This window comes from Danio rerio, chromosome 24, assembly GCF_052040795.2.
Source record: "Danio rerio strain M-AB ecotype USA chromosome 24, GRCz13ab, whole genome shotgun sequence".
NCBI classification, from domain to species: Eukaryota; Metazoa; Chordata; class Actinopteri; order Cypriniformes; family Danionidae; genus Danio; species Danio rerio.
Window position 1 is genome coordinate 31241051 of NC_141044.1, and position 25998 is coordinate 31267048.

A 25998-nucleotide genomic window follows, 5' to 3' on the forward strand; every position below is an offset into this window, starting at 1 on the left:
AAGACAGATATAAAGGAATATGTGATATATACAGCACATCAAACACTATTGACTTTCTTTTAAAGTATAATTTGATATGACCTCTTTAAAAACCTCAGGCACCAAAATGCACTTTTGAAGAGCAAGCGAATCAATAACATTTTAAATCTCCAGCCGGCTAAGAAGTGCAAACAGCTAAATGATTTTCAGATAAAGTTCTACAAAGAGTATTTTTGACCAATATTTGTAATCTAAATGCCTTATATAAAACACTATTTGATGTATTAAAATAGTTTCAGAATAGAGAATCTGGAAAATAAACAGACAAACAAGGTAGTTTGCAGGAAACACAATATCATATCACTACTGTAAACGATGCATTCTCATTCTGTCCCTATTAGTCATTCTTATGTCCATCATAATGTTTGTGTAAAACCTTTCTCAATCAACAAATTTACAGTACAGTCACGTTTGGGCTGAGCTTTGCTAATATATTTGTAAAGGCCAGAGAAATGCCATTCACAATGCCTTTGGCTTTTACAAGAGTTGTTTGTCTAGACAGACAGACAGACAGACAGACAGACATTTACCCAACTAGATTCCAACCTCGGGGGAGGTTGCCCTAATTAGTAACTGTACATAATTCAGATGGGGTCAGGGCCCTGTCAATGTGGTTTTTGGAGGAGGTTGTCCTTGAGAAAGACATTTCATTGCAATATAAGGGCCTTCAGGATGACGTTGTGAAGCATAAACTAGTTTAATTAACAGCTGTGGAATGTCATTTTGACAGCCATGAGAACCTTGAAGGAGACATAGAGAGCAGGATAAAGGGTCAGTGAATTTGGGAATACCATGACAGCAATTTGTTAACCAACAGGTTCAAATACTGTTTGGAACCATGTGAAAGGGATAGTACATCTAAAAATGAAAATTTACTCACCATTTATTCACTCTGAAGTGGTTACAAACTTTAATGAGTTAAAAAAGTCAAATATTTTGAAAAATACTACGATATTAGGACAAATACTATGGAAGTCAATGACTACTAATATCCAACATTTTTCACTTTTTTTTATTTAACAAACAATGTGAGGTCTGTTAATAATATTTTAATGCTCATTTTTAGAAGAACCATTGCTTCAATCAACATTTTAAATATTCAATGAAACATAAACACAGCCTAGAAATCCTCCCGCAAAATGATTTTCAGACAAGGTGCTCTACATTTTTGTTACCTATATTATAAATATATATTTAAAGTGTCTGATAAACACTCCATTTATTGTATAATAATGATTTCAGAGTAGAGAATCAGAAAAATAAACAGACATAATGCTAGTTTTTTTTTAGAAACATATAATGAAGTTAGATATAGATGGATAGAATGATCCATGATAGAAAGATAGAAAGAATTACAGATGGATGAATGGACGAACGTACAGATAGATAGATAGATAGATAGATAGATAGATAGATAGATAGATAGATAGATAGATAGATAGATAGATAGATAGATAGATAGATAGATAGATAGATAGATAGATAAATGGATGGATGGATGGATGGATGGATGGATGGATGGATGGATGGATGGATGGATGGATGAATGGATGGATGGACAGACGAACGGACAGACAGACAGACGATAGATAGATAGATAGATAGATAGATAGATAGATAGATAGATAGATAGATAGATAGATAGATAGATAGATAGATAGATAGATAGATAGATAGATAGATAGATAGATAGATAGATAGATAGATAGATAGATAGATAGATAGATAGATAGATAAATAGATGGATGGATGGATGGATGGATGTATGGATGGACGGACGGACAGACGGACAGATGGACAGATAGATAGATAGATAGATAGATAGATAGATAGATAGATAGATAGATAGACAGACAGACAGACAGACAGACAGACAGACAGACAGACAGACAGACCATAGACAGATAGATAGATAGATAGATAGATAGATAGATAGATAGATAGATAGACAGACAGACAGACAGACAGACAGACAGACAGACAGACAGACAGACAGACAGACCATAGACAGATAGATAGATAGATAGATAGATAGATAGATAGATAGATAGATAGATAGACAGACAGACAGACAGACAGACAGACAGACAGACAGACAGACAGACAGACAGATAGACAGATAGATAGATAGATAGATAGATAGATAGATAGATAGATAGATAGATAGATAGATAGATAGATAGATAGATAGATAGATAGATAGATAAATGATTAAATAGATAAAAACGTGTATCCATTGACATCCACGACAGAAAAAACAACATTCTTCAAAATATCTTCTTTTGTGTTTAGCATAAAAAAGTGGAGGGCAAGTACATGATAACTCAACTTTCATTTCCGCGGGAACTATAGCTGTAAGCAAACAACGTGCTTGAAATGCATTCAGTGGAAACACTGCGGATCACATTAGAATCTTAAAAAAACATGACAGGTTTTGGGTTTTGTCTGATTCTCGCCGCTTACGGCTAAACAGCTCATGTGCAGATATGTGCTGCATCACCTTTGAAACTGACCCCGATGCACAGCATAAGACAGGAGAAATGAATTATTCAGCACGGAGAAATATGACCTCCGAATGGCGTGACTCAAGAGGGCTCTCGGCCAATAGGGACAGTGATTTTATGAAAGATGAGGAGTTCATGAGAAGAGCGAGGCCTTACTTTCATCCTCAGAGAGCAGAGCTGATATAATCACAGAGACGAAGCGGCCGAGCGTCAGAGTGGGAATCCTTTCATTGATTACAATCACATGCTCTGTCCAGAAAGGCCAACTGAGTGTTGAAGATTCGCTGCAGAATGTCCTTGGGCTGAAAGCAGACACATTTCCTTCTATAGAAAAATACATACAAGGGATGTGTAAGTGTGGAGGAGATCAAACGGATGAACCAGAGGTTTTTACAAGAAAATAAAACGGATATAAAAGAAACATTAAAAATACAGTATTAAGCAACAATAAATCAATTATATATATAGGATTCGTTTTGATATACAGTATTTATGACCATTTTATAAGACCAGTCTTATGTTGCATTGGGAATATTTTTGTCAATGTGATAAAATACAGAGAGCAACACTCATACCTGTCAACATTGAGATGTGAAAATAAGGGATATGCCCACCAAAATAAGTGATATCTCCCCCCAATAAATCCCTAAATTAGGAGCTGTTTTATTGTAAATAAACAGTTAAATGGTCAGTGATATTAATTATTATTATTTACAAAAGAAAATTATTATTTAACATATAATTATTATTATTATAATTATTAATTACAAAAGAAATATACAGTTCAGTTTATTAAAATTAATAGCTGTTATAATGAAATAGAATTAAGTTATCAAATCTCATTATCCGTTTCTTCACTGTATAACACATTCTGGTTAAAGAGCAATGAATGAATTAGATTTTTTCGTTTGACTACATTAAATAACAGGTGTCACTTTAAAAATGCACATCTAACATTATAATGAAAGCATTCGATTGCTTTCCTAACCTTTTATGCATATTTAGGATGAAATTATGTTTGAAATAGTTGTGTTTGAAATAAAAAGACAAAATCGACATCTTTATTTTATCCATTATATGTATGTCTGTTTAAACACACACTTAAAACCCAGACCTTCACTCCACTTCAAATCATGTGTACAGAATCAGTTTGGGAAACAGCATCTATTTTTCACTATGGAGCGCGTTAGCTCAGTCACGCACTGCTATATGACTGTTTTGAGGATTGCATATAAAGGGGAGACGGCACCTGTAATGAAAAGGAGAGGGAATCCCGCCGTTTTTATATTTATTTCATAGTGTTTTCAAGGCTAAAAACACAAAAGCAAAGAACAGATTGACATTTAAGAGCAAGGGGCGGCCCCTGGTGGTTCGGCGGTATAGCTTGCGTATAGGGATGCTCGACTCTTTAATGTTTATTGTCACCCTTCAAAGAAAGACTGAAAATACGGAAAAATAGCTTTACGGGATGATAGTGGGGTAGAACTGTAAAATACAGGAGAATTCTGGGAAAAACCAGAGGGTTGACAGGTATCTGTCACCCCACAGCAAGAAGGTTCAAGTCCTGATTGGGTCAGTTGGCATTTATGTGTGGAGTTTGCATGTTTTCCCCTTGCTCCGGTCTCCCCGCACAGTCCTAAGACATACAATTGTCTTTTTGTGGAGGAACATTTTTTGAATCCACTGTAGCTTTAGCGATTTAACGTGTTTTGGGTAGGATTGTTTGTTCGTCTTCCACCAGCCAGGAACATTCATTCCATTTTCTATCACTTCCCACTCCGCAAATTCACTCTTTTTGACTTTTCCATCATCATTTGTTTTCCTTTGCAGGGATGGGTTTTAATGTTGTAACAAACAATTTGATTACTTTCTCACGATGATTAATTTTATCTTTAAATTCAACCACGTTATATAAAAACATGCATCTAAACACGCATGACAATAGAAAAGCGGTTATGGCTATTGCGTAAAGCACAAAACGTTTTTTTTTTAATGAAAAGGCGCACTTTACAGCTGCAGTACTGCGAGTGACTGCGCGTGACAAATTGCAGTACTGCGCGTGAAGAAACGCACATTCTCAGTAGCCAAATCTGTAGGTGAATTAAATAAACTAAACTGGCCATAGTGTATGTGCGTGAATATGAGAGTGTATGGGTGTTTCCCAGTTCTGGTTTGCAGCTGAAAGGGCATCTGCTGTGTAAAACATAGGCTGGATAAGTTGGCGTTTCATTCCACTGTGGCAACCCCTGATGAATAAAAGGACAAAGTCGAAGGAAAATAAATGAATGAATGAGTACTAAACTCTAATTCTAACTGAATGCTACTTACATTGTTTTTTTTTTTTTCATCTTGAAATGCTGAAAATCTCTTGCTATAAAGCATTCATCTTAAATGACGTGACTTTACTTGAGGGATCAATATGTTCACCGACAGTCTACCACTGCTGTTTTTTCAACACATAATAAAAAAGAGCTTTTGGCTGAGAGTACATCAGAGGCTTTAGACTCCGGTCAGCTCTCTAGATGTCTTCATCTTTGAAATAGTTGATGTGCCACACTGCTTTAACACACTGTAAGAGCGTGAGTTACGAGTGTAGTACAGCAGCAATGCGACAGCAGTATTTCTTGTTCCATTAGTGGCGGCGGTGACTGAAGTCTGAGGAACTGTCACCAGCAGCTTCTGTCACACGTCGCTGAAGTTTTTTCATGTCTCTTCTCACCTACAGAAAGTGTCAGTCACGCCACTGTGAGTTTTTTTTAGCATGATGTCAGGCGTGGAGCGCCTGTTTTAAGTTAAATAATTGGGGTAATGACCTAATGGTTTGGAGTTTGGAGGGTTGGTTTGCATTTGCCCTTTGAAATTTCCATCAAACATGAACATTTTCCTCAGCCTCTTTTGTTTATGTTGTGTTATTTCACTTTAAAGAACTTGCAAAGGACTTATCCATTGCTGTAAAAGTGAAATTATCAAACATACACACAGGAGCCTGATAAAAATGTTCATTTTATAAGAAAATTTCAGACGGCATTTAAAGGTTTTTGCATCTAAACTCTTCATATATATAAAAATGAGCTATATTCCAAGAGTAGCAGTGCGATATGGCTTTATATCACCACTGATATAAAGCCATATCGCACTGCTACTCGTGGGATATAGCTCATTTATATAGGTACCGCCATGTTGCACTACTACAAGTGTGATATTGCGATTATACACAGTTTGACGACACAATTGTGTATATAAGAAAATCAAACACGAGGAGTCTAAAAACCCTTTTGTATTAGAAAGTACTTCCTTCCGCCATTCATTCACATCTGCAGCTGACTTCAAAACAGCACAAGCCGTTACTAATTTACCAATGTCACTTTAGAGCTAGTGTTTGAATGATTCTCTAGCGTAATGTCTAAAGTGATGACAAAACAGGTGATTTTGCTGACATTTTAAGATTATAAGGCTGAACTTGACGTAAAATGCCATCCGTCTAAAAAGACATCTTCTTACAGTGTTACAATGTACAACATTTCTCTGTTGCAATCAGGATACCAGAATAATTAACCTAAAAAAAAGCAGCGCAATCACTACCAGATTGCTGTTTTGTTTGCGATAAGGAAAATGCAAAACACATGTAGGCATTTCTTCCTTCTTTCTGCAAACGCAACACACATTCCGGATATGCGAGCAAATCGGTAAAAAAAACAGCACTACAACATACAAAAGAGCGAGATTGAGAGATCGACTTAGAATATCACTTACCAGCATACCTGCCAACATTTGTCTCTGAAAATCTGAGAGATCGGATGGAGGATGTGGAGGTGTTCGCGGGTGAGGTCTCTGAATGACACTTTTGAGAACCGGGATAGGAAAGTAACTGAAATTAGGCTGTTATAATCTTCTAAGTGCTTATTATGTGGTCCTGTCACCATGTTGTGGATAGACGACGTCAACTGTCTTTTGTTAGCTCAGTATGGCAGGCTAATGGCCACTGGTGTCTTGTCTCTCAGAAATTATAAATATTTTAAAATAGGCACTGTCCTTATAAATAAACTGCGTAGTTAAAATCTAAACAACTACATTCTTGACTAAACAAGCCTCAAAAGTAGAATATGTTGTCCAACAGCTGGAATATTTGTCAAACTGCTTGTCGCTATATGTGGGCGGAGTAATACAGAAGAGAGAGGAGGCTGTACAAATGCTGTTGTTGCAAAATATCAAAAAGCTATCAGCCATATATATATATATATATATATATATATATATATATATATATATATATATATATATATATATATATATATGAATGAGATCGTACAAATTCATACGAATTAGCCACTAAATCAAAACTTGCCGTGAAATTATGTTGTACATTTCATTGTTTCTTAAGCATCTTCAATTACTCTGCCTCTCTGATTTGTTTTTGTTTTTTACAGAACTGTTGAATTAATTAAGTATTTAAGACAAGTACATTGTAAGTAACTGTAATCAAATCTAAAAATCTAAAATCTATTCTATCTAAAATCGAAAAATAATCCCTTACATTACTTTCTCAATGGAAAAGTAACTTAGTGACTAGTTGTACAAATGCTGCCCTGTTACACTTGTTATACTTTTACTTATTTATTACAAAAAATTGTGTTTAAAAAGATATTTTTAGCGTACGATATCAGACAGCAATACATTTTGGGATTGTTTTATAAAAGAAGGATCTCAAAATCAAACTAAAATGAGTATTTCAAATGGTATTTTAAGGCTATACAATCTCTGGATTGGAAGCACAACATGAAAACATTTTTAAAGTAAGCAACTTTTAATAGTCCTGACACAGCTATTGTTTACATGTCATATCACATTTGTATTAGTTCACTTTTACCTCAGTTTTTCAGTTGCATGCATGCCTTTAGGATATCCGTGACTAGAGTGAATTAAAATGGCTTTCTCTATGACCTGCATATCCAGCTTCAGACATTTTAAAAGGGCATTTATTTCTATTGCATCTCCTTCGGGTCAAACAGTTGCTCTCCCGTCAGATTTAACATTACTCTATGATAATAAACAAGCCTGGATCTGCCCACAATGAAGTCAGTAGAACAGCAGAGCACAGCCCGTGACTGTCAATCATCTGTCGGGTAACATGACAAGCTCAATAGACAGTGTTCAAGAGAAATGGCAGACGATTGAGGATTTCTGATGTAAGAAATTGAGTTAAAGACACAACCTGCTTACTGTAGTGCTGAGTGATATGTATTGTCTGTGATAATAATGTAATTGCTTTAAGAATGTGTGTGTTAACATAGAGTATGTCAGTCAAAACATGTCTTGACAGCTTAAAGAATTCAGTGCATGATGAAGTCTAAGAATCTAAAATATCACTTGGGATTTTTGATTGCAAATGAGATATTATTTTTGAGTGACTTAGAGTTTAGATAAAAAATTGTCAGTTTTCTTTCTGTCTCTATGATCTATCCATAAATCCAGTCACTACTTCATTTTTAAATGTACATTTGTGCATATTCATCCACATTTGCACACAGCTTGGTCAGATATGGTGTAGTTGTTAATGTGCTCCATGCAGGTGAGTGGGCTTGACAAACCACCTGTATGATACTCTCTTTATATCAAGTTTTAAGAAAGGGAAAGAGAGCGAGGACTCAAATGCAGTAAATAATATGTTTATTAATAATAAAAATAAAACAAAAAGACAGCAAAAACAACACAAGAGGGAAATATATAGAACTAAAAAGACAAACTAGACTGGATTTGCAAGGAACAGGAAATGACTTTAAGGAAGAACGACGACAAAAAGGCACAGGACAGCTAACAAGAGGGAGCTATAAAGGAGAAATAATTAATTAACAGACAAGTGGACAGGATTAACTAATAGTGGGTTAACAAGGAGGGTGGAAGTAGACAATAGAAAGGAGAGAACAAAGAGACAACACAAGCCATGTGCTCATTTAAATACAGGACTAGAACATGCGGCCAATGAGAGTCCTTATTAACCGCGTGTTCATATGAAACACAACACTGAAGCATGCTCTACAAAACACCAAGACCACAACATACAGGACAAGTCAGGACTAGTGTCTGGACAAGCTGTCAGGACAAGAATTAACAAGACCAGTGTCAGAATCCTGATGCTTTCTTCTTTATGCACCAGGTACATTATTAGAAACATTTCTATGTGTTCTTTGTTTGTATAGCTAAGACATGGATAAAAGCGTCTGCTAAATGACTAAATGTAAATGTAAAATGTAAATATATTTTTAATATTTTATATACAGTGCATCCTGAAAGTATTCATAGCGCTTCACTTTTTACACATTTTTTCTTTATGTACAGCCTTTTTCCAAAATAGATTAAATTAATTTATTTCCTCAAAATTCTACACACAATACCACATAATGACATTGCGAAAATAATATATATATTTGAAACTGTTGTAAATTTATTAAAAATAAAAAACTTAAAAAATCACATGCACATAAGTGTACACAGTAGGGTTTGGCATCTAAGCTATAATGCCGATCCGATACGCATCTCGATACAAAGAATACGATCCGATATATTAGCGATACATTTGTGACATATTGCGATGCAACACGATACGATTCACACCCATATCACGATACGATGCGATATTTCAGCACTAACTAATTAGATCAAGTTTATGAGATGATGTGAAAGAGGATGCTGTGCCATTGAATGAGTTTGATTATTTATAAACCAAGCAAAACCAAGACTTTTTTTTACAAACTGGCTCTTCTCTCAGAGCCAGAGTGTCAGTTTACAGTAGAGGGCCATTTTAGAACCTATAGCACATATTATTTAAGTATTTTTAAGATAAACAGAATGTATAAGTGCAATATATATTAAAAAAAAAATATATATATATATTTGCACTCTTTCAACATAAAGGTTTACCATTGCACAACAAGAATTGTGATTTAACTTTTCAACTATGAAAACAAGTTTTACAAAGATATATTTTGTCACTGAATATTCAAAACTTAAGGTCGTGAACTAGCAGTGTTATGCTGCTTTGAAACATCACTGTCACTGTAAACAACAGGCTAATAAAAATATAACAAACCAGCAATCTTCTTGCTGTGAGGTGGTCAAACTACCCACTGTGCCACCGTGACACCCATTATTTTTTATCATTATTATTATTAATATTATTATTATTATAATTAAATAAAAATAAACAGGAGGAGGTGTTTAAAACCTTCGTTCTCCGTGACACTAGGCTGAATATCTTTGCAGATGAACAATGCAATAGCATTCGTTATTGGCGTAGAGCGCACAAAACGCACGAAAAAAAAAAAACTTGCAATACTTTTCTCACCACTTTTGGAGCTGGTTGAAGCAGTGCGAAAGCCGGGGATGCAGGAACACTGGAAAATGCTTTCACAACAACACCGTGGCGCCGCTTCAAGTGAGATTTCAGATTAGTCATACTGCCCGCCTATTTTATAGATGCGCAGCACATTTTGCAAATTGCATCTGTCCTGTCATGTCGTCCATCCTTAAATCCATAATGTTGCCATACTTTAGATTTAAAACTCAGTGGGGACTAAAATGTTTGTTTTGCTTCTCGCGCTTTCTGAGGGCGCTCCACTAGCTTCATCCGCACACCTGATACACTGACTTGTAGTGAAAGTGTACACATCCGCAAATCCGTTGCTAAGGCTTACTTTATGTTGGTCGATTAAATTATGCGCCAAAAACAGGTTGACAACACTTGTTAATAAATAAAAAATACATTCTATATTAAAAATATAAGCTGTATCTCGGAAAAATCGATGCATCTCGCAAAAACCGATGCATCTCGATTTGCTTCCAAAATTTCATTCATCCTCTGCTGCTCAACCGATGCACTCGCATCGTGCACGCGCATGACCGCGTATCGATACATATCGATGAATCTTCCCATCCCTAGTACACAGCCTTTGCCGTGAAGCTTTAAATTGAGCTCAGGTATATTCTGTTTCCACTGATCATTCTTGAGATGTTTCAGCAGCTTAATTGTTCACCTGTGGTAAATTCAGGTTATTGGTCATGATTTGAAAAGGCATACACCTGTCTATATAGGGTCCCAGGGTTGACAGTGCATGTCAAATCACAAACTAAGCATGAAGACAAAGGAATTGTCATCTGAGCAATACCACAATTGGGTCAAAAAAGAAAAAAGTTGAAAACAAAATGAGCAAAATAACTACATTTTCTACCCCACTGAAAGTTTCATTCTCTTTATGTAGTTAATAACAAAAGATATACGACTTGGCCTGGAATGGTTTCCATGTCACTTCTCGCATATGTTTGGTTGTGAGAAGTAGTTTGGACAAAGTTGTTGGCGATTTTTCTTATTGTAAAGTCATACAGTGTGAAACTTCCTGTCGCCGATCCATCTTGCAGTGTAAACAAGCAGTGAAGAAACGCTACTCCAGATAGCCATCCAGTGTGAAAACATTTGTGACATGAATACTTAAAAAAATTAGTTAACGGCATTACTTAACCAAATTAACCTAGTTAAAAGTAATTACTAGTATGCTGCTCATAAGTTATTAGAAACAATTATGTTTAAAATTGTGTTGGAAAAAATGAAGCTATACATTAAATTATTAATTTTTGTGCATTTTAGAAACTGGAGAATTTTTTTTATAGTTTTGTATGAATTTGAGTTCACACCTAGCTGATGATTTATTATAAAGCTTGTTTGGCATGCTGTAACGGAGAGAGCGCTGAGCTCATAAGATCCTCGACTCCGGGGCTCCCTACCGTTTGCAAGGCGAGAGGGGAGTTTGAGCTGAGGTAGATCTTGAGAACTCCCCTGCTGTAGTAGCTAATTAACAGATAACTGCTCTTCAGAGATAACTACTTACTAGGTGCATGTCAATGGTGCCGATTAGTCAATTAACTTAAGTTGCATGTTTTTGGCCAGTGGGAGGAAACTGGGGAACCCGGGGCAAACCCACCCACTTGAGCACGGGAAGAACATGTAAACTCCGCTCAGAAAGACAGCTGGCTTGGTTAGGACTAGAAGTGACGTTCTTGCTGTGAGGCAACAGTGCTAACGACTGGGCCACCGTGCAACCCATCCAAGAAAGGAGAAGAATTAGGGGTGGAAGGGGGGATTCTCCAAAGCGAAGATGGCTGTTATACTGTATGGAACTTATAGGGTATTTATAATGGCTTAAGAATCATCTGATTGGTGAAACATAAATTGGATAATGCGGGACCGGCTGCAAGCAATCATAAGCATGTGATCCTCTTGAAATTAGTTTATAAATAAACTTCAATTAAATTTATATAAATATTTTTTATATAATTTTAATAACATTTTATTGACAAATGAGAGATAATACTGTACATTCTGCCATTAAATTAAGCCAAAAACTTGATTGCATAATTAAGTCTTTAATAACTAAATCTGCTAGTGTGTGACTAAATGGAAAAAAAGGTCAAATAAATTATTGCATTAACTTGCAAATGAGCAAATCAAATAAGCAAATAAGTCTTTTTAATCAAGAGCTAAGAGGGCAATTTTCATTTTTTAAATGTTTGCAAGTAAATAAATAATTTTCTAACTTTTCAAAAGTCTTAAACAGAAATGAAAAATAGATTTTCAGTCCTGACGACAGAAAAACTTTCAGCGCTCTGCTGGATGCTATTAAAAATGAAAGAAAAAGGCAAACATTAGGATCATCTTTTGAAATGTCATTCAACGGTAAATTACGTGGTGTAGCATTTCTCAACTTCTCCCTCAAAACCAAACAATAAAAGGTACTTGAAAACATAATTGTGCTCCAGCAACAATCTAAAGTTCAACTAGACTGCTTTTCAAAGCATATGTTTTGAGTTGGAATGCAAAGGCGGCGTTTTTCTCATTCTGCGCTCAGCGGTCATCAACTGCTTCAGTCTGGTTATTATTATTTTCAAATAGTGTTTTGTTCTTCGGTTACGACCACAGGTTCATCTTGGAAGTTAATGGGGAAACGCGAGCCAAGTATGAGTGAATGTTTTCAAACTGAATCTGAACTACACGCTGGGGAGCAGCCAGCAGTCTTCAGCATATAAACATGCTTAAGTATATGCAATCATTCTCTCATTTAAGAGTGGATTGATGGATATGTACGAGTGAAATACAAAGCATTGATTTTTTTTATATCTCTGCAGGGAACTGTGCATGCATAAAAGATTTCAAAAAATGTCTCCGAATAATAAAAGCTATGATTTTATTATCTTATTTTGGGCAATATGATAATATTTCTCCCCAGCCTCGGGTATAGAATCAAACAGTTTAAACTAAATTATTCCATATTAATCTGTGATTATTGTTTTATTATTAATATTACTTAAAAGGAAATGTTGCTAATTTATAATAATAATAATTCCTTACATTTATATAGTGTTTTTCAGGACACTCAAAGCGCTTTACACATTTTTTGGGGGAATCTCCTCATCCACTACCAGTGTGCAGCATCCACCTGGATGACGCAATGACAGCTATATTATGCCAGACCGCACACCAGCTGATTGGTGGAGAGGAGATGATTAAGAATTACAAGTGATGAAGATAACTATGCTATGGGGGTGGTTAGGAGGCCATAGTAGACACAGGTCAGTGGATTAGCAAATTTGGTCAGGACTGTTTTGAAGGACATCAGAGAGTCAGGACCTTAGTTTAATGTCTCATCCGAAAGACAGTGCTCACTGAGCACTATAGAGTGCCTATCAATATACTGGGGTGTAAGGACCCATGCAAAATGCAGGTTCAGTGCCCCCTGCTGGTCTCACTCACACCACTTCCGGCAGCAACCTAGCTTTCCCATGTGGTCTCCTATCCAGGTTAGCTTCAGTGGGTGACTGTGTGAGAGTTGCAGACTAGCAACAGACAGCTAATAATAATAATAATAATAATAATAATAATAATAATAATAATTAGCTGCTTCTCACCGTTAAGGCTGTCCAAATATGTAAGAGACTCATTTTCTTCAGCAGAACAATAAAAAAGCTCGTTTACATCTGGTCACTTTATGTGTTTTCTATGATCACATACAGTAGATATCTAATTAGTAAAAAAGCTTCCATTTACATAAATGTCTCTGTGAAATAGATTTAAATCTGGTCTTAAAATCCTCTCTATATAAATTTAACTAGATTATGTTGACAGTAGTTTCAGATTCATCATATTTTATTAAATTACTTTCCACTCATAAAAGCTACTTTGTTTTCTTGAATCAGTATCTTAAATGAATTGGTAAAACAAAGACTATAAAGAAGACAGTTTCTTTACTAAATAAATCTGCGTTTTGCAACCCAGGTTCATTATGGATACGTACCCCTTCATACAATTCTGGGGAAAGCGGAATACGTGCCAGGAGCTAGTTTTTTTTTTTTTTTTTTTTTTGCAGTTTTTGTTTTTGCAAATCCACCAGAGGCCACTGTGTCAAGTTTTCAGATTTCAAATTTCTCTCCCGAGTGTCTTTCATGCCTGCTCTTCTCGCCTAATTCCAAAATAGGCCGCTGTTGACTGACTGACCCAACGACCAACACTCCCTCCCACTCTCTTCCCTAAACCCAACCAATAGTGTTTTCAAAAGTACCGGTTGTTTAGTTTCTGAATGAATCTTTGTTTTTAATGAATCAGTGAATTATCCTGTAATTGACTTGTATAGATGGCCATTTCACACTGACTTTAATGACCAAACTAAAAAAATGTATGGAAATGTAGGTTCAGATACACCACATCACTCTTTTTTTTAATTATTATTCACTCACAAAGGCCTTTATTCTTGAATGAGTTTTTGTAATGAATTGGTTAACAAAAAGTTTAATTCATTCATTCATTTTCTTTTCGGCTTAGTCCCTTAATTAATCTAGGGTCGCCACAGCGGAATAAACCGCTAACTTATCCAGCATGTTTTACACAATGGATGCCCTTCCAGCTGCAACCCATCACTGGGAATAACGAAAAGCTTGTTGATTATAAAGAAGATGAAATGTAATGTTCAGACACATCACATTAACATTTTATTCAATTATTATTTACTCATAAAGGCCTTTTTTATATCATTTTTTGTTGTAATCAATTGGTTAACAAAAAGTTTGTTTGTTATAAATAAGGACACTTGTTTCTTTTCTAAATGAATCTGTTCTTTGAATTGATCAGTTCAGTAAATGATTCAATAAATCCCTTATACATCTCGTCACATTTATGAATTCTTTTTAAATATGAATTATGATTTCATTCTGTGAATGGGTTGAATCAAAATTATTTACTTAAATTTCTTGAATGAATCTGTAAAGAAAGTCACTTGTTTAGTTTCTGAATGAACCTCTGTTTTGAATGAATCAGTTGAGTGAATTATTCAGTAATTCACTTAAACAGGTGGCCATTTAATGGACTTAATCATCAAACCAAAAATTAAATAAAACTATTTGTGTCATTGCTTGTTGCATATTAGCACTGTTACAGGAACTGACTATGTTATGTAGCCCAAAACACACTCACATTTTACATTTTCAGAGAAGTAAAATTTACATATGTGGTTCAACAACCAGATGCATTGAGATCTTGAATGCATTACAAAAACACTTCCTGGTTTAAACTATCTAATTTATATCCTTCTCAAATGTGTTTCATGGGGCATTTACGCTTGTTTTTTTCTAAATTGGATAGTTATCTAAACAGAAAAAAATGAAACATTTAGTGACCTTTGTAAAAAACACCTTAAAAGGCGAAGAAATTATATAACATAAAAACAAGATTAATACCTGTTTCTCCTGGAATGTCTTATGAAGCAAACAGGTCGGTGGATGAAACTAAACATTATAACTATTAATCTATAATCATTATTAATGTTAATAACCCCACAGAAAATCCCACCAATAAACTGTTGTTATGCATGGAGAGATGATTAATAAAATGCTAAGCAATGGGAATTAAACAATTATTTCCTCTGACCATTTTCTCATGTAAACGTCTAACCTTGAACAAACAACAGCGCTATTTCTGCTCATTTGGGCATTCAGTTGTTTACTGCTGAATTAAGTGAGCTCCACACATGGAAGGCACAAGATAAATAATGCCTCATTTTGGCACAGTGAGCTTCTCGCGTGGTGTACAAAGTAGAATGGAGGACAGCATTATTTAAGAGCCGTTCTCGTTCCTCATTTGCATAGTTTAGAAAATAGATGCTTGCCTCTTTTAAATGTCTTATCAGCAATTCCTCTTTCTGTCCATGCAGATCTGCAAAGCGTTTTTCATTCTGTCAAAACAAGACTTATTAAGCTGGTACATGAAGTGTTTAATTAAAATATATAAATAAATCAGTGAATCCCTGACTAACAAAGATGATCACATTGCTAAATGGATGAGGGTTTTGAATTTTGAATCTTCATCATTTGAATGAATCAGTGGTTTAAATTAATTGGTTTACTAAATAGTTCAGCTTGTCTAAAGAAAGGCACTTGTTTGGTTTTTGAATGAATCAGTATTCTGTAAGAATCAGCAAAGAAAATGAAGCAAATTTTAGAATCAGTTTAGAATCAGCATTTTGAATGAATTGGTTAAATTAACCATGAGTACAATGATTACATGGAGAAGCCCACTTGGGTATTTCATAAATGAATCTGTTTTTAAATGAATCAGTGAATGATTCAATAATTCAGATATATAGAGATATTTTGGATTATAGGCATTTCTGAATTCTTTCGAACAAATGGGTTGAATAAATAGTCTGATTATTGACTTAATAATGATAACTTCTTGTTGCTTTCCCGAACGAATCAGTGTTTTTAATGAATCAGTTGAGCAAAAAATGTAAAAATTGTTTAAAGAAAGCTGCTTTCTGAATAAATTGTTTTGAATGAATCAGCCGAGTAAATGATTCAATATTCACTTATTTATATATGGTCATTTGTTACATTCCTCGTTTGAATAAATCAATTGAAGAGTTTAGTGACTCAATTGTTTACTTTCTGAATAAATCTGTGTTCTGAGTGAATCAGTAATGAACAGTTCAGGGTCACACTATACTTTGATGGTCTGTTTGTTTCATATAAATTGCAACTAATTTTCATTAGATTGTAAGTAGATTGTTAGGGTTAGTGTAAGTTGACATGTACTTGCAAAGTTTCTTATAGTCAGTTAAATGTCTGTTGAAGGAGCAGTATTAACATATTAAGCAGACAGTCTACTAATACAATACTCAAATGGACCATCAAAATAAAGTGTTACCCCGTTCAGTGATTGCCTTATAAAAGCAACATGTTATTTTATTGAATCAATTTTTTTTTTACAAATCAATCTGAAAGAAATGTTAATTAATGTGACTTTGAATGTGGCATGCCTGTTGACCATTGAAAGACGAGCTGCTCTGAGTATTTCGGAAACTGCTAATCTACTGGGATTTTTATGCACAACCATCTCTAGGGTTTACAGATAATGGTCCGATAAAGAGAATATATCCAATAAGCGGCAGTTCTGTAAGCGCAAATACCTTGTTGATGCCAGAGATCAGAGGAGAATGGCCAAACTGGTTCCAATAGAAAGGCAACAGTAACTTAAATAACCACTTGTTACAATCGAGGTATGTAGAAGAGCATCTCTGAACGCACAACACGTCTAACCTTGAGGCAGATTAGCTACAACAGCAGAAGACCACACCGGGTGCCACTCTTGTCAGCTAAGAACAGGAAACTGAGGATATAATTCGCACAGGCTCACCAAAATTGAACAATAGAAGATTGGAAAAACGTTGCCTGGTCTAATGAGTCTTGATTTCTGCTGCCACATTTGGATGGTAGGGTCAGAATTTGGTGTCATCAACCAAAAAAAGCATGGATCCATCCTGCCTTGTATCAACGGTTCAGGTTGGTGGAGGTGATGTAATAATGTGGGGGATATTTTCTTTGCAGACTTCGGGCCCATTAGTACCAATTAAGCATTGTGTCAATGCCACAGCCTACCTAAATATTGCTACTGACCATGTCCATCCCTTTATGACCATAGTGTACCCATCTTCTAATGGCTACTTTCAGCAGTCATTAAGCGTGAATCATCTCAGACTGGTTTCTTGAACATGACAATGAGTTCACTGTACTCAAATGGCCTCCACAGTCACCAGATCTCAATTCAGTAGAGGACCTCTGGGATGTGGTAGAACGGGAGATTCGCTTCATGGATGTGCAGCCGACATATCTGCAGCAACTGTGTGATGCTATCTTGTCAACATGGACCAAAATCTTGGAGAAATGTCTTCTATGCCACGGAGAATTAAGGCAGTTCTGAAGGCAAAAGGGGGTCCTAGCCAGTACTAGTAAGGTGTACCTAATAAAGTGTATATAAATCAAAAACCTTGTATAAAACCAATATATAACCAAAAGCCATTGACAACAAATGCTCTGTGGTAATTTAACTTAATTTAAGAGGCTAATCAGGTTTCAAAAACATGTTTTTAGCTTTAAAAAGTTTAACGGAATTTTATAAGTTGAGATGACTAAAAAAGTGAATTTAATTCAACTAAAATTTAAAAAAAGAAAACAATAAACAAGGAAAACATAACCGATAACACTTTATTTTGATGGTCCATTAGAGTATTAGTAGACTGTCTGTTTTATTTCTGTTGATACTGCTCCTCCAACAGATATTTAACCTTCTATAAGAAACTTTGCAAGTACATGTCAACTTACACTAACCCTAACCCCAACCCTAACTGTAACCACGGGGAGTGACACAAACAATAGAAGTAGGATCCAAATGCAGGTTTAATCGTCGTCAGGCAAGCAAAGGTCAATACAGGTGTTTTAACAGGTATATGGAGACAGTCCAGAATCGTAATCAGTAAACAGGCGAGAGGTCAAAAGGCAGGCGGAAGACTAAGACAAACGGGCTAATAAGACTAGGGTCAAAACACAGCAAAACAAGACGAGGAAACGCGTTGTAGTGTTACTTTACAAAAAACAAGACTCAGCCAACTGAATGGGTGAGTGTGTGGTTTAAATAGTGTGTGCAATCAGTCTCTGACAATTCTCAGGTGGTGTGAATGTAATCAGTTTAGATGAGGAAGCATGTGTGTCAGGGTGAAGTGCATGTATGAAAATGTAGGCCAGAAATGGCGGAATTGTAGTCCATGAGTTATTGTGAGTGAGATCCAGCGATCTATGGAGTTATGATCGCTGGAGATTGTGACACTAACAGTCTACTTATAATCTAATGAGAATTAGTTGGCATGCAGATGCAATGAACTGTAACTTACATTTCAACAAATGAACGGATCAAAATAAAGTGTGACCCAATAACCTGCTAAAAGAGTAACAGGAAAAGTGTATTTTGCACACAAATAATGTCAAATAAAGATTCAGATGGGTTTTGAAAATGTTTATTCACTAAACACACTACCAACATAACAAAACAGTGTACAGCATCAAACAGACTCATCGTCTCTTTACATCCATCCACTATCCGCATCACTCTGTATGCAAATGCTGGGTCACCTTGACTGTAATGACTGCAGCGCTCACTACAAATAAAGTCTGTGCAGTCGGGCGAGGAAACGAGGCACGTGAAAAAAACATGGCACGCCGGTGATCTGGGAGTCGCACAACTCACGGGGGAACCAGAACGCTTTGTCAACACAGCAGTCCTCACACCCTTCTCCTCTGTTAATTGGTTGTGTGAGCACCGGCGGAGACGACGTGTGCATTTCACACAGTTCTGCCTCCTCCTGTGTGTGACCTTCTGCCTCGCAGTGGAGGGTGTTTTGAAACGCATTCTTTTCCAGGTATTCAAGAACACAGGAAACATCCTAAATCTGAAGGCACCCAGTTTATGGCAAACTGTTTTAACATTCAATCTATAAAATGACATAGTATATTTTTATGCGGCTAGTCCTCAATTGTTAAATATGGTTGTGTTTTAAATTAAGTACTATACTAACTCATTATGTATTAGATCATTACATACTAGTTCTTATTTATTAGTACTTTTATTTATTATAATATATATTTATACATTAATAATAACAACTATAAATATAGCTGCAAGCAGCAATTAAGGGGCCAAGCACTTTTGGCCAAAAGATGGCGCTGCTCCAGAAGTTTTTGAGTACTTTCAGGGCATGGGGTTGAAGATGCATACCATCTTTTGTAATGATATGTGAATGTGTTGGTAAAATATTGCATTTTTGGCCAAAAATCAAAATGGGCGACGCCCAAAATGGCTTACCTGTGAAAATCAGACATCATTCGACTCGGCATGCTCTGCCGGATGTAATGAGACCAGTTTCATGAGTTTCGGACGAAAGGTTAAGACGTTATAAGCCAAAAAGCAAGTTTTTTGTATCTCCGGACCACTAGGGGGCAGTGCGCCGAAACTCCGCAATTAACCTTAGACCCTAGTTGTCATAACACACACCAAGTTTGGTGTGAATCGGTGAGTGCATTACAGAGATATCGTCTCAAGTCCATTTTCGCAAGTCCTTTGTTAAATTTGATCGCAAGTTAAACAAAAACGGTTGGTGTAATCAACTTGAATTCCATAACTTTTGGTTGGCATGGTCTGTAGATCATGTGATTCAGTTTTGGTGAAAATCGGAGAAACGGCCTAGGACGAGTTCGATCAAATAGGTTTTTCGAATAATTTAAAAAAGCGCGAAAAAATTCATGACAGAAAATGACGTCATAGGTTGCGTTTGAATCGGACTGAGCCAAGGAATCAGAGAAAAAAAGAATTTTGATTGTAGCCCATTCGGTTCAAAAGTTATCATGATAAACATACATGAACGTTTGGACAAGTGGTGGCGCTAGAGAGTTTGATTTTGAGACTTCATATTCGCACTGATTAATATTAATACTGTTCTCTATCAATGTGCCACATGCGTACCATGTTTTGTAATGATATGTGAATGTGTTGGTAAAATATAGCATTTTTGGCCAAAAATCGAAATGGGTGACGCCCAAAATGGCTGACCTGTGAAAATCAGACATCATTCGACTCGGCATGCTCTGCCGGATGTAATGAGACCAGTTTTATGAGTTTCGGACGAAAGGTTGAGACGTTATAAGCCAAAAAGCAAGTTTTTAGTATCTCCGGACCACTAGGGGGCAGTGCGCCGAAACTCCGCAATTACCCTTAGACCCTAGTTGTCATAACACACACCAAGTTTGGTGCGAATCGGTGAATGCATTACAGATATATCGCCTCAAGTCCATTTTCGCAAGTTCTACGTTAAATTAGTTCGTAAGTTAAACAAAAACGGTTGGTCTAATCAACTTGAATTCCATAACTTTTGGTTGGCATGGTCTGTAGATCATGTGATTCAATTTTGGTGAAAATCGGAGACACGGCCTAGGGCGAGTTCGATCAAATAGGTTTTTCGAAAAATTTAAAATAGCGCGAAAAAAGTCATGACGGAAAATGACGTCATAGGGTGGGATTGAATCGGACTGAGCCAAGGAGTCAGAGGAAAAAAGAATTTTGATTGTAGCCCATTCAGTTCAAAAGTTATGATGATAAACATACGTGAAAGTTTAGACAAGTGGTGGCGCTAGAGAGTTTGATTTTGAGACTTCATAATTGGCCTGATTAATGTTAATACTGGCCTCTATCATTGTGCCAAATTATACAACTTTCCCGCATACGCCTATATGGGCTGCCATTCAAATCCGGCGGAAGAAACGGAAGAAGAAGAAGAAGAAGAATAATAATTAATTTAGTTCGCAAGTTAAACGAAAACGGTTGGTCTAATCAACTTGAATTCCATAACTTTTGGTTGGCATGGTCTGTAGATCATGTGATTCAATTTTGGTGAAAATCGGAGACACGGCCTAGGACGAGTTCGATCAAATAGGTTTTTCGAAAAATTTAAAATAGCGCGAAAAAATTCATGACGGAAAATGACGTCATAGGGTGGGTTTGAATCGGACTGAGCCAAGGAATCAGAGGAAAAAAGAATTTTGATTGTAGCCCTTTCGGTTCAAAAGTTATGATGATAAACATACGTGAAAGTTTGGACAAGTGGTGGCGCTAGAGAGTTTGATTTTGAGACTTCATAATTGGCCTGATTAATGTTAATACTGGCCTCTATCATTGTGCCAAATTATACAACTTTCCCGCATACGCCTATATGGGCTGCCATTCAAATCCGGCGGAAGAAACGGAAGAAGAAGAAGAAGAAGAAGAATAATAATAATAATAATAATAATAATAATAAGAACACTAACGAAAGCAATAGGTGCCTACGCACCTACGGTGCTTGGCCCCTAATAATAATAAGAACACTAACGAAAGCAATAGGTGCCTACGCACCTACGGTGCTTGGCCCCTAATAATAAGAACACTAACGAAAGCAATAGGTGCCTACGCACCTACGGTGCTTGGCCCCTAATAATAAGAACACTAACGAAAGCAATAGGTGCCTACGCACCTACGGTGCTTGGCCCCTAATAATAATAAGAACACTAACGAAAGCAATAGGTGCCTACGCACCTACGGTGCTTGGCCCCTAAATATAGCTGCAAGCAGCAATTAAGGGGCCAAGCACTATTGGCCATAAGGTGGCGCTGCTCCAGACGTTTTTGAGTACTTTCAGGGCATGGGGTTGAAGATGCATACAATGTTGTGTAATGATATGTGAATGTGTTGGTTAAATATAGCATTTTTGGCCAAAAATCGAAATGGGCGACGCCCAAAATGGCTGACCTGTGAAAATCAGACATCATTCGACTCGGCATGCTCTGCCGGATGTAATGAGACCAGTTTCATGAGTTTCGGACGAAAGGTTGAGACGTTATAAGCCAAAAAGCAAGTTTTTTGTATCTCCGGACCACTAGAGGGCAGTGCGCCGAAACTCCGCAATTAACCTTAGACCCTAGTTGTCATAACACACACCAAGTTTGGTGTGAATCGGTGAATGCGTTACAGAGATATCGCCTCAAGTCCATTTTCGCAAGTTCTACGTTAAATTAGTTCGCAAGTTAAACGAAAACGGTTGGTCTAATCAACTTGAATTCCATAACTTTTGGTTGGCATGGTCTGTAGATCATGTGATTAAATTTTGGTGAAAATCGGAGACACGGCCTAGGACGAGTTCGATCAAATAGGTTTTTCGAAAAATTTAAAATAGCGCGAAAAAATTCATGACGGAAAATGACGTCATAGGGTGGATTTGAATCGGACTGAGCCAAGGAATCAGAGGAAAAAAGAATTTTGATTGTAGCCCATTCGGTTCAAAAGTTATGGTGATAAACATACGTGAAAGTTTGGACAAGTGGTGGCGCTAGAGAGTTTGATTTTGAGACTTCATAATTGGCCTGATTAATGTTAATACTGGCCTCTATCATTGTGCCAAATTATACAACTTTCCCGCATACGCCTATATGGGCTGCCATTCAAATCCGGCGGAAGAAACGGAAGAAGAAGAAGAAGAAGAAGAAGAAGAAGAAGAAGAAATATAGCTGCAAGCAGCAATTAAGGGGCCAAGCACTATTGGCCATAAGGTGGCGCTGCTCCAGACGTTTTTGAGTACTTTCAGGGCATGGGGTTGAAGATGCATACCATGTTTTGTAATGATATGTGAATGTGTTGGTAAAATACCGCATTTTTGGCCAAAAATCGAAATGGGCGATGCCCAAAATGGCTGACCTGTGAAAATCAGACATCATTCGACTCGGCATGCTCTGCCGGATGTAATGAGACCAGTTTCATGAGTTTCGGACGAAAGGTTGAGACGTTATAAGCCAAAAAGCAAGTTTTTAGTATCTCCGGACCACTAGGGGGCAGTGCGCCGAAACTCCGCAATTAACCTTAGACCCTAGTTGTCATAACACACACCAAGTTTGGTGTGAATCGGTGAATGCGTTACAGAGATATCGCCTTAAGTCCATTTTCTTAAGTTCTACGTTAAATTTGTTCGCAAGTTAAACGAAAACGGTTGGTCTAATCAACTTGAATTCCATAACTTTTGGTTGGCATGGTCTGTAGATCATGTGATTCAATTTTGGTGAAAATCGGAGACACGGCCTAGGACGAGTTCGATCAAATAGGTTTTGCAAAAAATTTAAAATAGCGCGAAAAAAGTCATGACGGAAAATGACGTCATAGGGTGGGTTTGAATTGGACTGAGCCAAGGAGTCAGAGGAAAAAAGAATTTTGATTGTAGCCCATTCGGTTCAAAAGTTATGATGATAAACATACGTGAAAGTTTGGACAAGTGGTGGCGCTAGAGAGTTTGATTTTGAGACTTCATAATTGGCCTGATTAATGTTAATACTGGCCTCTATCATTGTGCCAAATTATACAACTTTCCCGCATACGCCTATATGGGCTGCCATTCAAATCCGGCGGAAGAAACGGAAGAAGAAGAAGAATAATAATAATAATAATAATAATAATAATAAATATAGCTGCAAGCAGCAATTAAGGGGCCAAGCACTATTGGCCATAAGGTGGCACTGCTCCAGACGTTTTTGAGTACTTTTAGGGCATGGGGTTGAAGATGCATACCATGTTTTGTAATGATATGTGAATGTGTTGGTAAAATATAGCATTTTTGGCCAAAAATCGAAATGGGCGACGCCCAAAATGGCTGATCTGTGAAAATCAGACATCATTCGACTTGGCATGCTCTGCCGGATGTAATGAGACCAGTTTCATGAGTTTCGGACGAAAGGTTGAGGCGTTATAAGCCAAAAAGCAAGTTTTTAGTATCTCCGGACCACTAGGGGGCAGTGCGCCGAAACTCCGAAATTAACCTTAGACCCTAGTTGTCATAACACACACCAAGTTTGGTGTGAATCGGTGAATGCGTTACAGCGATATCGCCTCAAGTCCATTTTTGCAAGTTCTACGTTAAATTAGTTCGCAAGTTAAACGAAAACGGTTGGTCAAATCAACTTGAATTCCATAACTTTTGGTTGGCATGGTCTGTAGATCATGTGATTCAATTTTGGTGAAAATCGGAGACACGGCCTAGGACGAGTTCGTTCAAATAGGTTTTTCGAAAAATTTAAAATAGCGCGAAAAAATTCATGACGGAAAATGATGTCATAGGGTGGGTTTGAATCGGACTGAGCCAAGGAATCAGAGGAAAAAAGAATTTTGATTGTAGCCCATTCGGTTCAAAAGTTATGATGATAAACATACGTGAAAGTTTGGACAAGTGGTGGCGCTAGAGAGTTTGATTTTGAGACTTCATAATTGGCCTGATTAATGTTAATACTGGCCTCTATCATTGTGCCAAATTATACAACTTTCCCGCATACGCCTATATGGGCTGCCATTCAAATCCGGCGGAAGAAACGGAAGAAGAAGAAGAAGAATAATAATAATAATAATAATAATAATAAGAACACTAACGAAAGCAATAGGTGCCTACGCACCTACGGTGCTTGGCCCCTAATAATAAGAACACTAACGAAAGCAATAGGTGCCTACGCACCTACGGTGCTTGGCCCCTAATAATAATAATAATAATAATAAATATAGCTGCAAGCAGCAATTAAGGGGCCAAGCACTTTTGCCCAAAAGGTGGCGCTGCTCCTGAAGTTTTTGAGTACTTTCAGGGCATGGGGTTAAAGATGCATACCATGTTTTGTAATGATATGTGAATGTGTTGGTAAAATATAGCATTTTTGGACAAAAATCGAAATGGGCGACGCCCAAAATGGCTGACCTGTGAAAATCAGACATCATTCGACTCGGCATGCACTGCCGGATGTAATGAGACCAGTTTTATGAGTTTCGGACGAAAGGTTGAGATGTTATAAGCCAAAAAGCAAGTTTTTTGTATCTCCGGACCACTAGGGGGCAGTGCGCCGAAACTCCGCAATTAACCTTAGACCCTAGTTGTCATAACACACACCAAGTTTGGTGTGAATCGGTGAATGCGTTACAGAGATATCGCCTCAAGTCCATTTTCGCAAGTTCTACGTTAAATTAGTTCGTAAGTTAAACGAAAACGGTTGGTCTAATCAACTTGAATTCCATAACTTTTGGTTGGCATGGTCTGTAGATCATGTGATTCAATTTTGGTGAAAATCGGAGACACGGCCTAGGACGAGTTCGATCAAATAGGTTTTTCGAAAAATTTAAAATAGCGCGAAAAAAGTCATGACGGAAAATGACGTCATAGGGTGCGTTTGAATTGGACTGAGCCAAGGAATCAGAGGAAAAAAGAATTTTGATTGTAGCCCATTCGGTTCAAAAGATATGATGATAAACATACGTGAAAGTTTGGACAAGTGGTGGCGCTAGAGAGTTTGATTTTGAGACTTCATAATTGGCCTGATTAATGTTAATACTGGCCTCTATCATTGTGCCAAATTATACAACTTTCCCGCATACGCCTATATGGGCTGCCATTCAAATCCGGCGGAAGAAACGGAAGAAGAAGAATAATAAATATAGCTGCAAGCAGCAATTAAGGGGCCAAGCACTATTGGCCATAAGGTGGCG

At 36.9% G+C, this 25998-nt stretch overlaps 1 protein-coding gene across 5 annotated transcripts in view; it reads right to left on the reverse strand.

Annotated features, from left to right (window-relative positions):
• Positions 1 to 1057: 1057 nt before the first annotated feature.
• Positions 1058 to 25998, reverse strand: part of LOC147831095 (uncharacterized) — a 208457-nt gene continuing 183516 nt past the window's right edge. For 2 of the 5 annotated variants that reach the window (XR_015525066.1, XR_015525062.1), the window contains exon 4: positions 1058 to 2845. Coding sequence is in view for 1 of the 5 variants with exons in the window: in XM_087309763.1 (XP_087165889.1) it covers positions 2677 to 2867; positions 6297 to 6384 (279 nt within the window). In the remaining 4 variants the exon portion in view is untranslated. Of the gene's footprint in view, positions 2868 to 6296; positions 6385 to 25998 lie in introns of those variants that run through there. The other 3 variants (XM_087309763.1, XR_015525061.1, XR_015525065.1) reach the window with 3 other exon arrangements.